At 56.0% G+C, this 13412-nt stretch overlaps 1 protein-coding gene across 1 annotated transcript in view; it reads right to left on the bottom strand.

The window, feature by feature from the left end:
• Nucleotides 1–8: 8 nt before the first annotated feature.
• The window catches only part of LOC103673944 (zinc finger CCHC domain-containing protein 14), a 53576-nt gene continuing 40172 nt past the window's right edge, over nt 9–13412 (bottom strand). Inside the window, exons 4-13 of the mRNA XM_040633208.1 lie at nt 11396–11467; nt 8576–8685; nt 7779–7873; nt 7642–7696; nt 6399–6678; nt 4823–4914; nt 4043–4170; nt 3001–3141; nt 1444–2916; nt 9–376 (exon numbers count right to left, since the gene is read on the bottom strand). Coding sequence (XP_040489142.1) covers nt 321–376; nt 1444–2916; nt 3001–3141; nt 4043–4170; nt 4823–4914; nt 6399–6678; nt 7642–7696; nt 7779–7873; nt 8576–8685; nt 11396–11467 — 2502 coding nt within the window. The 3' untranslated portion in view covers nt 9–320. The remainder of the gene's footprint in view (nt 377–1443; nt 2917–3000; nt 3142–4042; nt 4171–4822; nt 4915–6398; nt 6679–7641; nt 7697–7778; nt 7874–8575; nt 8686–11395; nt 11468–13412) is intronic.

Raw genomic sequence — 13412 nt, 5'->3', positions numbered from 1 at the left:
TTGCGTAGCTGCCCTGGAATTACGTTGTGAGCCTGGAAGGACCGATGACGGCAGTGCTCCCCGGGAGACGGAGGTCTCCGCATTGCGACCACGGTGGAGGCGCCGACCAGGCAAGTCCTGACGTCAAGCTCCGATCTAGGATTTTGGCAATAAAACTGAGTTTGATGCACTCCTACGCTAGGTTTTCTATCCAGTCTAGTAAAGTAAAGCACCTTTGGATTAAAAATATTAAGCTCAACAGCAACTAGACTTCTCAGTTTTGTATTTAATTTTCCTTATGTCTCCATGGCTTAATAGTGTTCTGTTGCCAGAGAAAAATATCAGTCTGTGGAGTCCAGACTTTCTGCCGGAGGGGCATATTTCAACCTAAAAGTACCTAGAGAGAGGGGGGGAAAAAGAGATCAAATTTGAATCACTGTGCAATGACTACCAACAACTGAGCTGTCCGAAGTCCTTCCCAGAGTCACTGGTCAAGAGACGGGTGCTGGAAATTGGGACTACCTATTGTACCCACTCCCGGCTCCTCACTCCCACCCCCAAAACTAGACACTACAATGGGTCAATGCAAGGGGTGACACCGCCGGTCACCAGTCCGGTTCCCTATTCTTCAGGAGCTCGGTTGGGCTGTGGGCAGGGGAGGCCTGACCCTCACCACGGGCCTGTGCTCCCTGTTTCAGGAGACAGCCGCCGGGTGAGCACAGCCCACAGCCACGCCCACCTGCCACCAGCGTTGTCCCTAACGCTCTCTGGGTGACCGAGATGCACAGGCGGGCTTAGGAATCCCAGGTCTGGGGCAACCATCAAACGTCTATAGAGACCAAGTGACTTTTCCAGGCTGCACAGTGAATATCACAGAGCTGAGAGAGACTTTCCTCCTGCCTAGTGTAATCTCCCTTGCAGAGCAAACAGAAAGAACCAACCAGTGGCACCACCGCATCAGATACACACTAGAACTGGACTAGAGACACAGCAAGTGGAAGTAAGAACTTGGGGGGCGCATGCGTGGCACCACAACGAACGGTGACATCGCGCAGCCACGCACCGCCAGCCCGGCCACCGCGGAGGCAGAGAACAGGAGCAGGACAGCCGCAGCATCCGCACCGGCGAGCCACGCCCTCGGCTCTCAGCGGGACGCTGGGTGGGGGCGGTGCTCCCCAGCTCGCCGCCGGACAACCCCTCTCCCCCGCCGCCGGGTCCCCTCCGCCAGGAGGAGCAGGCTGCGACCAAGGGCAGCTTCGAGACAAAGCAGCCCTTTCGGAGGGCTTCACGGCCTACCAAGAACCACATGCTTTTCCAAACAGCTTTCAGAAAACTAGTTTTTGCTTGAAAAAGAAGGACGTTTCCTACTGTTCTCCTACAGAGGAGAGCTGTGCGCGCCCGTCTCCTCGGGAGCACGCCGCACCGCTAAGCAGCGCAGCCCGCCCTGCGGCCGCCCGCCTTTACCTTGCCGATTGAAGTCCATGGACGGCTGCTTGCAGTCCTGAGCGCGGTGCCCGGTGGCCCCGCAGTTGTAACACGACAGATTGCCACTCTTCTTGTGGCCGGAGCCGTTGCTGCTGCCCACCAGCCCCGGCGCCTGGTACACGCCCGCCGCGCCCGCCATGAAGCTCTGCATGGGCGGCACGGCGAACGCCGACTGGCCGCCCAGCACGGGCTCGGGGGGCACGCTGCCGCCGTAGGGCGAGTGCACCACGGGGAAGGCGCCGCCGCCGTACTGCTGCGCGCCCACGTAGCCGCTGCCGCACACGGGGCTGAAGGGCAGGAAGGGGAAGGGGAACACGGACGGCCCCGAGAACGGGTGCTGGAAGTAGTTGGCGTAGCTGACGGTCAGGCCGCTGGAGCCGCAGCTGCCGCTGCACCCGCAGGACGTGCACACGACGCAGCCGGGCGGCGGGGCGGGCGTGGGCTGCTGGGGCGCCGACTGCTGCTGATGGTGGTGGTGGTGGTGGTGGTTCTGGGCGGAGGCGGGAATGTTCCCGGGGGAGCCGCCGCCGCCCCCGCCCCCGCCGCTGCTGCTGTAGAAACTGCTTTCAGGGGCCGAGGAGAGCGCGGGGCTGGAGCTGGGGGCCGGGCAGCTGGGCACAGTGGCCATGCTGGCGAAGGACGTGGAGGGGTGGCTGCTGGAGGAGGCAGTGTTGCTGTTTGCACAGAAGCTGCCCTGCAGGGGCCCCACGGGCACACTGCTCATCGCAGAGAAGGCAGCTTTGGTGTTGGCGGTGTACAGAGCAGTCCGGGGGTTTATTATTGCAGGGGGCACGCTTATTTGCACGTTATTCGAACAGGGAGTTTGCCCAGAAATGGCAGAATCCGCAGGGACAGATGAAGACACCAGAAGTTTGATGGGTGGCCGAGCCACGTGGAAGACGGTGCTCGACGTCCCCGCGGCAGCAGTGCTCGCCTCCCCGCCCAGGGCCGGCTGCGGGGCCGGCTTCATCACCCTGTCCAGCGCAGATGTGTGCACGACTTTGGCGCGGGGACCGAAGGAGACGGTGGGTGACACAGAGCTGCTCTCCGCCAGGGCAGAGAGGACCTGCAGGGGCTGTTGGGGGTTGGGCGTGGGTGCCGCGTCGATCACGGCGTGGCCGAAGTTCTTGTCCACTTTGATGCCGCCTCTTGGTCCCGAGAGTTTACTCCTTTCTTCTAGAGACAGCAGTGAGTGCACGGAAGGCGGGAGGAGCTTCATGTCTGCGCCCCCCCTTTCCGACTTGTGCACGGAATTCAGCATCCGGATGGGCGCCAGGTGCGAGGCCGCGGCCATCATCTGTGGGGGGAGGGGGTGGTGGCCCGACGGACCGGAGCCTGCCTCGTTCTGCACTGGGAGAACCTGGGCCGTGGGTCTGGCGGAACTTGAAGCGAAATGGTTCAGTAGCATGACGGGCTTCTCCTTCTCCGAGCCCTCCAAGTGCATCTCCACACCTAGAGATGGAAACAGAGCAGTGGACACGGCGCCGCGGGCCAGGGCAGGGGGAGCAGAGCGCGCACCAGGACGGGCGTCCTTACGTCTGTCGCTCTCCTCGGCGCTGTCCGAGCTCTCTTCCCGGGCCTGCACCCCCATCGGGCTGGGTGAGGAGCTGGAGCACTCCGAGGAGCTGCCTTCCCGGGCCGTCTGGTGAGGGGGCTGCTCCACCTCCACCCGCAGCGCTGCAGAAAAGGGGCCGACATGGGTCGTGCCGGCCAACGCCTGCCGCGCCCTCCCCCCTGCTCAGCGCACGTCGGCCCCGCTGACCCAAGCGCCAGCCCCGGGGAGGCAGGTGCTGTCACTCCCGCTTCAGACAGGACCCGGAGACTCAGAGGAAACGGCTGCCGGGGGCCCCCACAGCTGGCCGCTCACAGGTGTGAGCACAGCCAGGCTCTGGGCCGGGTGCTGCAATGCCTCCCCACTCACACGTGGGACGAGAAGAGATAAGGGTCCCCTGGCCACCACGGTGCTACAGAAGTCCCCTCCCAACACTGAGGGACATCCCATTTTATGAGGCCAAGGGACGGAAGACCTTTTAGTCAAATAACCACTAAAAAGATACACTGCATGTTTTTCTCCCTGGCTTCCTGTTACTCTTGATACTTCCACAGTGTAAAGAAAACGACGGGCCAGCTGTCCCCATCGTCCTACGCCCATCTGCGGAGGCGAACAGCTAAAGCCCAGGCCCCGCGCAACAGGGAAGCCACGCTCACACACACCGGGGAGTTTCAAGATGGACCTTCGAGGCGAAGACCCACACAGGACCTGCCTGCACCCTCCTGGGGAAGAAGAGTATCTTCCTCGTTTGGGGTACTTCCTTCTCTTTCTCTCTGGCCATGTAGCTTCTGGATCTAATTCTTTAGCCCAAACAACTTCAGGAGAGTCACCGGTCTCCAGCTTCTAACCCAAACGTCCCTTCTATTTTTTAACGGTAGAAATGATAAAAGCTAAAATAATGAGCAGTAATTGTAAATTCTAAAAATAGGCAAATGGCAGGAGTCTGTGTATGGTCTGCGGTCTAATAACTACCCTCAAAAGGAAGAACCCGTGATCCCCCATCAAGGCCACCCCGCCCTCGCCCACCTGCGGCGTGCGTGCCCCGCACGGTCTGCACGGGCCCGACGTGGCTGGTGGGGGGGACGCGGGCCACTCCACTGCTGGTGACCGGGGGTGGGGCTGCGGGGTTCAGGCACCGTTTCTCGGACTTCTCCCTGTGCAACAAGACAGCACGTGAACAAGTGAGTGTTCAGGTCTTCTGTTAAAGAAGCTTTTAAAGTCTCCCAAGCTCTGCTCTAGTGCACAGATTCCACCCAAAGGTGACCGCCTCCAAATGCCCTCCGAGGTGGAAAACAGCGCATTCCGCCTTGTCGGGTTCGCTGCGAGGGGCCTTTCCTCGCACACCCAACCACGTCCGTACAACTGGAAAAGCGGGCGCAGAGCTCTGCCAAGCAAAGTAACGCAATCCCTGGCATCAGCGGCGAGTGCAGCCGGGCCCTGTGCTGTGTAGGGGCGCTTTCGGAGCGACCCCTGGCTGAACACAGGCCCACGACGTGACCCACCTCGGAATATCCCTGGGCCCCAGACCACCACTGCACTGCTTACAACCAGCACAGTTACCAAAAACGGGAAGAGTCCACACGTCCTCACCTTCCCTCTTTCAATAAAGCCCCACCCGTGGCCTCCTGACAGCCTCTTAACACACCTGTCTCCTTTGTTCCGCCTCAGGTGAATTCTTTCACTCTCCAGGCCACCCAACGGTCACCCCACATGTGGGGGCCCCCATCCAACTGAGACATCCCACAGATCCCACACTCAGTACATCAGGGATGAAAAGGGACAGACGTTTCGCAGTTTCCCACTTACTTCTCCAGCTCCAGCTGGGTCTTGAGTTTTTTCTTCGCTCCCATTGTGAGGGATTCAAATTTATTTAGATCTTCCTCAGTAAGGCTCAGAAACTTCCGCAGAAGAAACACAGTACAAAGTTACCGAGAATCAATTAGGACTCTGAAAACAAAGACCTTGGAGTACAATTTAATAAATGTATTCTACCAGGAGGATACATAGACAGATCAAACCTAACTGGTTAATAAGAGTCTTGGGATCAGTGACTGCCTTCAGTTCAGCTCATGATCCCAGGGTCCTGGGGTGGAGCCCCCCATTGGGCTCCCTGTTCAGCGGGAGCCCGTTTCTCTCTCACCCGCTCCCCCTGCTTGTGCTCGCTCTCTCTTGCTCACTCTGTCAAATACCTAAATAAAATCTTTAAAAAAGCCTTGAACAGTCCATTGCTAAATGATGTGGTGTCCCTCGTTCAAAATATGAAATGCTCTCTTCGCATATGAGGCTCACAGGCCACGTGCACCGGGCCTTCTGCACACTGCCTGGAAGGGACAGGGCACCTGGAAGGTCTGCGCTATGCAGGCAGGCGACTAAAGAAAATGTCTTGGCAACTTCCCCTTCTACGGAGACTGGGTCTCCGGAAGTGTCCCCTCCTGCCCAGGGATCCACCCCTCAGACGCAAGCCATTTGTCCTCCCGCACACAGGAGGACTCTTCACTGCTCTTTTGTCTCAAAATCACCACCATTTTAGGGTAAAGCCAACTTTGTTGGGAAGCAAACGATCCGGAAAAGCAGACGCACCTGAACTGAAGGGCTAGCTAACCCGGGGGTCCTCCACCCAGCAGACACAACACGCTGGCTCCCACGACAGCTCATAATGCGATCTGTGACTTTATGGCAAAATTCAACCCCTACAGTACATCAACACTTTAAACTGATTATGAGACAAAGTTAGCAATACCTGTTGTTTTTTAGGGTTTATGAATCCTAAGCCAAGAGTATTACAAATATACCTAGAAGCTATTTATTATGTACTAAAAGCTTGATTTCTAGGTTCAGTTGTAGATTTCTGGACACAAGATTTTTATAGAGATAAAAGCACCAAGTGACTGTATCCAGCAGGGGGCATCAGAGCTCAAACATGGCCATGGGTCAAATTTAGTTTTCTCGGGGACGCCAAGACTTCAGAAATTCCAGAATTTTCTTTAACAACAAAAAAATGTTCATCAAAACTCTGTCGTAAAAACTAATTTCCAGGGCGCCCGGGTGGCTCAGTCCCTTAAGCGCCCGGCTCTTGACTCCTGATTTCAGGTCAGATCATGATCTCAAAGTCCTGAGATCAGCCCTGGGGGGCTCTGCGCTCAGCAGGGAGTCTGTCTGAGATTTTTCTCTCTCCCTCTGCCCTTCCCCCACCCCCTCTATCTCTTAAAAAAAAAAATCTTTGTAGGACTGCCTGGAAGACACATCAAATTCATCTATTCCTTTCAGCTGTATGACCCTCCCATACAGGCACCCATCATGGACAGTCTGGACACCCAACGCCAGCCCTCCAGGAATGCGGCCGGAGGAGGACTCCGCGTTGCCTGCCTGGTCACCCACATACCTTCTCCATGGTCAGCTGCTTGAAGACAGGGTAGTACTTGTGCAGGCGCAGTTTCCTGAGCCAGTCGAGGATCCCGTTCTGCTCCTGGGGCTGAGGGGTCTGCAGACTGGAGGGCATCAGGATGGCGGGCGAGGTGTCCATCTGGGCCCGGTAGGCCAGGGCGGCGCTTGCACCCCCCGTGTGGGAGCAGTGGGGCAAGGCGGCCGCACTGGCCGAGTGCTGCATGTGGTGCTGGGCGCCGCTCTGAGAGGAGGGGATGCCGGCCACGCCGCACACAGGCCTGTGGGAACAGCAGAGAGGTGGTCGTCACGGGACCGCAGCCTCCACCACACCCGGGTGGGCAGTGGGCAGCTGCCACGTGCTGGGCTGCATCCGAGGCCGTGCCCACTGCCAGCACCAGAGCCCTTTCGTGTCCCGGAGCTGTGGGTGGGTGTGCCCAGGTACACGGATGTGCACCCATGTGTCCAGGTGCGTCTGCGGGACGAGCCTGCGAGCAGGCACGTGTGTACATCCGTCTGTGAGTACGTGTGCGTGTGCCACCACCGGGCTTCTGGCGGAGCTGCCAGGTTTCTGTGACTCCATTGTAGCCCGACACTGAAAATCATCGATTTCAACAGACTCCTAAATCTTTAATCTCTGAATGAACTTCCTGTGACAGCGAGTCCTAGCAGCAGGCTGCATGGAACACTCGGAATTCCGCGTCCTGCCCTTGGCCCTGCAGCGCCGACTGCAAACCCCCGATGTTTACGGTGGACTCGGTTCGCAGCAGGCCGGGGTACAGGAAGCCCCCCCACCTGACTGCATCTCACGTAAGCGTCCGCAGTGCGTACCACTGTCTGTGATGCTGGCCCACCGTCACAGCAGCCTGTCACCCGAGCACCGCCACAGGCACCGTCAGGCCTCCTGCTGACTGGAGCAGTGACTCTGCCACCTCATGGGCACAGTCGCTCCCTGGGAGCTTGTAAAAATGAAGATTTTGTGAAATTCTGCTTTCCTAGGATGCACAGGGCCCGGAAATTGGCATTTGCAATAAGGGTCCTTGGGAATTCCAACTCCAATGGCTCAGAGAACCATTTCTTTTTTTACATGGAGAAATCGTAAATTGCAGTATCTCTATCCAATTCCCTCACAATATTATTCAAGACCAAGACCAAAAATGACTTCACTCTACAAACAATTATTTACACACAGTCAGAAGTAACCTCTATGCTGATGGGAAATGTGGTTACACAGGACGCCTCACCTTCCAGACACGCCCATCATGGTACCCACTTTAGAGATGGAAGGGGTGCCCGGACCTGCAAGTTAAGATAAATGTCATGAAGTTTACAGACAATAAAGATGTTTTTGTCTTTACGTAATCACATTTCACAGACTCACTTGGACTTTGAAGCTGTTGGGTGGGAGATGGAGTGCTGAAAAACTTCTTAACGTGGTCATTTTTTAGTACGTGAGAAGGTAATGAAGCCAAATACCTAAAAATTAAACAAAGTGGTTTTATCAGCATTAAAATGGTTATTACCAAAAACTAATGGAGAGAAATTTTAATTTTCAGTTAAGAGAAATACCCTGAGAGAAAAAAGTAAATGGAAGTGCCACAACCTATATTCTCCCTGCTCTGATTCAGTTCCTGTCTTGATTCCTACTGTTCCCCACACCCACCGCATCGCCCTGTGCGGGGGGCAGCGGGCTGGTACGAGAGCACAGTCGGGCCCACCGCCGTCTCCTGCAGCGTGCGGCTGCTGGGCCGCATCCCAGTCACCGGTGCTGGGATGCCGGGCCTGGACCCAGGAAGCAGGCCTGCCCCTTCTGCCCACTGACCTATGCAGGGTGTGCTCAACAGCCAGGAGACCCCGGCTCATGGGACTTTATCGGGCCCTAGTTTTGTCCTCCAACAGTCTCAACTTTCCACTATGGGACAGAAACAGTAGCTGGATTTTATTTCATCAGACTGTCAAAATCACATGAAGCAGTGGTATGTACCGTGCAACTCCTTTACTCATATCCTCAAAATCATGCCTATGTTACCAGCTCCACCAAACTCTCCATAACTGCTGAAAGTCCCCAGGGACAACAGAGAGACCCAGACTGCTGGGATGACCAGGCAGCCCAGGCGTGCACCGCTCTGGCCACGCCACACATCGCCACACAGGCCAGCAGGTGCGGAGCAGCCTTACCTCAGGTCCGCTTCCAGATCCATGTGGTTTCGCTCTATGTAAAAGGAATCTGGGCCAGCTAAGCAAGGAATGAACTTCTCCAGATTTTCCTCAGGGTACAGCTGGGGTAACTGAAAGAGACGGAAAAGCATCGGACGCCTGTCAAAATTCACCTGACACGGGCCTCTTCTGGTTGAGAGACGGGCAGGCACTAGATGCTGACACCTGCAGGACACTACAACCCACCCTGCTCTCAGCTATCTGCGGCTCTACTTCCACTCAGAACGTGGAAAGCCATGAAAGAACATGGCACCCACCACAGCACTAGTAAAAACCTCCACAGCCTACATGAGCGCACCCATTCGTGAACCCATCGGGAACCCCTTGCAAGGTCACCACATGAACGGAATTTCAAGAGGGACCTGCCCCTCCAAGGAGAGACAAGACACATGACCCGTCTCTGAGGTGGCAGAACATGAGGAAGAGGTGGCCGCCATGCCAGCAGGCAGAAGAGGTCAGAAGATGGACACTTCCCACAGGCTGAGTGTGGGCCAGACATCGGTCAGCCAAGAGCCCCAGACACAAGGGGAAAGTGCTCCCCTTCCCGAGCTCGCTTCCACAGGAGACTGGAGAGAGCCTGCAGGGCAGCAGAGGTGGGGCCTGGCTGCCCCTTGGGGCCCAGCGGGAACTCCTATGCCTTCCCTGGACCCTAAATCCAAGGCAAAGGGCCTTAAGCCCCTGGGGGAGGGACAAGACCCTCCGTTTCTGGGGATGCAGCAGAAGCACTACTGTCCTGCCTCCGTGGGAGGGGAGGGAGTCCTCCTGGCACAAGGCCACGGGCAAAGACACCCTGCTTCTGGGGGAAGGTACAAGCACAGCCTGCCAGCCCTGAAGAAAGGGCAAAAGCCATCTTGGGCTGAGGATACTGTACCAGTACAAAGAGGAGGTCAGCTGCTGCTGGGGAAGAAAGGGGCAGGGATGCCGAGAAAGCCCCCCAGGGCCCTGAGCCTGGGACTGAGGCTGGACCAGGAGGACGGAGAACGCCCCACCCCCACCACAAGTCTTCACCAGGCAACAAGCAACCGCAGTCTCCCGGGTGGGGTGGGGGGAGGTCAACAGAGCAGGGAGAGCCCCTCCGGGCCACGGACACACAGGACTGCTAAAGGCCAAGGGTGAAGCCAGACCACTGAGAGGAACTTCTCCCCAGGCTCAAGGTACCAGCCACCCTCCACCAGAGGAGGGAACCTGCAGCCCTCGGGGACACTGGAGGAAACTGCAGCAGCAACAAAACCCAAACCCAGCTCAACTCCTGATGGGACCAAACCGAGGACCCCACTGAGGGCCTGAGAGAAGCAGCAGGATGCCCATTTCCGGGCAGATACACTGTTTCCCTCCGTCTCCACATTTTCTAAACATCATGTCTAATATTCAGTCAAAAATTACAAGATACAGAAAACAAGTAAGAGGGAATGAAAAGTATCGTGAAGATAATCGTCAGAGCCAAACTCAGAGATAACGAGATGCTGGAACTATTAGATAAGGGTTACAGAACAACTATGATTAACATACTGAAGGATTTAGTGAAAAAACGGACAACATGCACGACAACAAATGGGAAACCTCAGCAGAGAGATGGAAACTTTATTAAAAGATGTGTCAAATGGAAAAGCTAAGAAAAACAAGAAATCAGAACAACAGAAAACCATGGTCCCAGAGATGAAGAGCTCAGCACATAAAACAGGCTAGCGGCAGCCTGGGCAGAGCTGCGGACTGGACGTCGGCGAGCCTGAGAAAAGGGCAACGGAAATCGTCCAACCAAAACACACAGCGAAAAGAGCAAGACAAACAAAAAGGGCACCCAAGAGCTGTGGACAATGTCAAAGGTCCAGGTGCGCGGAGCTCCAGTCCCAAGGCAAGCGAGAGGGGGCAGAAGAAAAATCTGAAGAGATAATGGGGACAAATTCTCCAAAATTAATAAGAGACAACAAACTAGATATCCAGGAAGGTCAGAGAACGCAAAGCCAGGTGAACACGAAGCACCGTCAGCACCCAGTGGGGTCAAAGTTCCCGCCAGCGTCAGCGCAGTCCAGAGCAATGAATGTTCTACAGACAGAGAGGCGAGGCACGCGGGAGAGGAAATCTGGCATTCTCGGTGTCACAGGGGAAAACGTGAATTCCACGGGAAGGTCAGGACTCCCAGAAAGTATGGCTGACAGGCCAAGAGGGTAGGCGTGAGCAAACAACTTCTGTCCAAGCTTTTAAAATATCCATCAGCTGGATTTTCTCCTACAGAATTACATCTTTGATTTTACAGGGAAAACGTTAAGACTCGCTTTGGAGACACTTTCGATATGTCAGTCCATGAAACAAAGGGGACTAATTCAGATGCTTTGGCTAAAGACAGCGGTTCACCGTGATGGCCCGGGCCAGGGGGCGGCAAACACATTTTAACTGTGGAGGTCCGTATGTAGGTATGCAGGTAAGGACACGTGTCTACGTAGGGAAAGTGGTATTTATTTAGTAGTGGAACCTTTTGTTTAGATGACATTTGTTGAAGCAATCAGAAAATGAACAGGAAAACCCAGTATGGACAACAGATGGAGCTGGGACTGGACTCTCTCTGTCTTGGCTGCAGAGGAACTGAAGCAAACACCCTTCAGCCGCCTGTGCAGGTCACAGCGTCCTGCCTCTTCTCTTTGCCAACAAGTGCGAGGAGCACAGATCGTGGCATCGAGGACCATGTTTTCATGGTCGTGCACGAATTACTTGCTCTGCCACTGAAATCACTCTGCAATATTATCGAGAGCCTTTTAGTTTTGTAAGAGCCCTTAATCACCTTACCTTTGAAATAAATTCAGTCACTTCAGAGGAAGATTTGGTTACTGATGTTACTGAAGAATCAGACCACAAGACCTTAAAAACAAACAAACAAACAAACCTTAAAAACAGACGCCACGTACGTCCCTCACAACACACCTGTCCACGGAGTCTTCCCGGGCAAGGTGCAGTGAGCATGCTGAGCCCTAAGTGCGTGCGCCTTGGGAATGGGGTAGTTCACATCCCCCGACTCGTGAGAAAGAAGTTCACATAAGTCCTTTAAGCTGCACTTCCTGTCTTGTGCAATTATTCAAATCTCACCAAATTACTCAAGCATGGAGTCTGAGGCTTACTCCACAAAGTTGTACGCAGTCACCGACGAGCACAACTGCTTGTGTGTGCCAGTGCACACCGTCCTCAAGGGGGCCCCCTCTCAGCTGAAAATGAGATAAGGCCCCCGCCCTCGGGAACCTGACAGAACAGGGGGCCGGGGCAGTGAGCACTCGGGGCGCGGCGGGGGTGCGGGCGGAAACCTCAGGAGAAAGCAGAAAGGGCTCTCTGCAAGCGCCTCTACCGCGCCAGGCGTGCCCGAGACCCGAGCACACGGCTGCGTTTCCGCGCTGCATGTGGCGGGCGGGCGGCCTCACGTCATCACTGCGTCCCAGCCAGTCCCCTCAGATGGACTGCAGGTGTCCTGGAGGGAGTTCTCCTCCCTCCATCTTCCCAGTGCTTCTCCAGTGTTTCCTGATCACCTCGGGGCGCGAAGGGCTGGTGGGGGGGGGGCGGCACTCAGACATGGGAGCAGGGCTGGAACTGAGCTGGGAAGCAGGGACTCCACCCCAGTTAGAGGCGAGCAGGGGTCAGGCAGGAGGGCCACAAGAAGGATGAGACCATGAAGCAGGATTTGGCCCTCAGATCCAGAAGAAGCCACCGGAGGGCTTCAAGTCACGAAGTGAAACGATCAAAAAGAAAGCATTACATTTGAAGTGATGGAGCAGATGGAGCGTGGCGGTTTGGAAGACCCCTCTGGCTCCCGCCACCCGTCCGCGCCTTCCGAAAAACAGCCCACTGTGGCTGCTGACAGACGCCACGGCCCCTTTGCTCTGCTGAACCCCACGTGAGTCCCTTCCGTCCCCACAGCTGCCACACCACAGAACGCCTGCGAAGGTGGCCATCTCCTCGAGCTCCCAAGAAACACAAGCCAGCAGAGGAAAGGGGGCTCCTCCGCGATCTCCGAGTTCCAGGAGCCCGGGGACACCTACACGACGCGGCAGGCGCAGGCACTCCCGGAATGAATGCTGCCCCGCCGCCCAGATGGACCTGCGCCCAGCTGCAGAACCCCCCCTCCTTTCGTCGGAGAAAATCTCACGACAGCACTGAACACAAGTCTGGGGCAAGCTGCCCCCGATGAAACACCAGCGCCACCTATGATTAAAGGCGGAAACTTTCTGGTCCTTAGATATTGGACCCAAAGCACGGCTGACATCTCCTGTTTGTCACAGGGCAGCATGAGGTGGAAGATTCTTCTTTTCCTTGCGACTCTTACACCAGGATCAAAACCCGATTCTCTTTCCGTCCACATTCAACGGCATGAATGCATCTTAAAGCCCACGAAACACGAAACCCAACATCCAAGAAACAAGCGCAGCACAGACGGAGCGTGTTATGTTCAAACAGACAACGTGCTTCCCCGACGATGATGTCCTTGCACCATTACCACAGGCTGTCACCTCCTGATGCTTTACTTTTACTTCCAAAAGGAGCAGACACTTCAGTCCAAGGCAGACAGAAAGCAAGGGCTCGGTCCCGGGCTGACGTCAGCACCACCACGCTCTGCAGCGGACGCAGGCTTCCTTCACACTCACCCTTGGCCTCACCCGCCAGGCCCGGCCCCCGCACCAGAAGAGGGGACGGGCCCCAGGAGGGGCAAGGACACACAGCATGGACATGCTACACGCGTCCTGTCAAATCCGAGGCGGCACCAACTGTAAGCCACCCCATTATGTTACGCACCACCAAGAAAAAAGCTGCCAGAGGAACG

This window comes from Ursus maritimus, unplaced genomic scaffold (assembly GCF_017311325.1).
Source record: "Ursus maritimus isolate PB19 unplaced genomic scaffold, ASM1731132v1 scaffold_19, whole genome shotgun sequence".
Lineage (NCBI taxonomy): Eukaryota > Metazoa > Chordata > Mammalia > Carnivora > Ursidae > Ursus > Ursus maritimus.
This window is presented reverse-complemented; position numbering and strand designations above follow the sequence as displayed.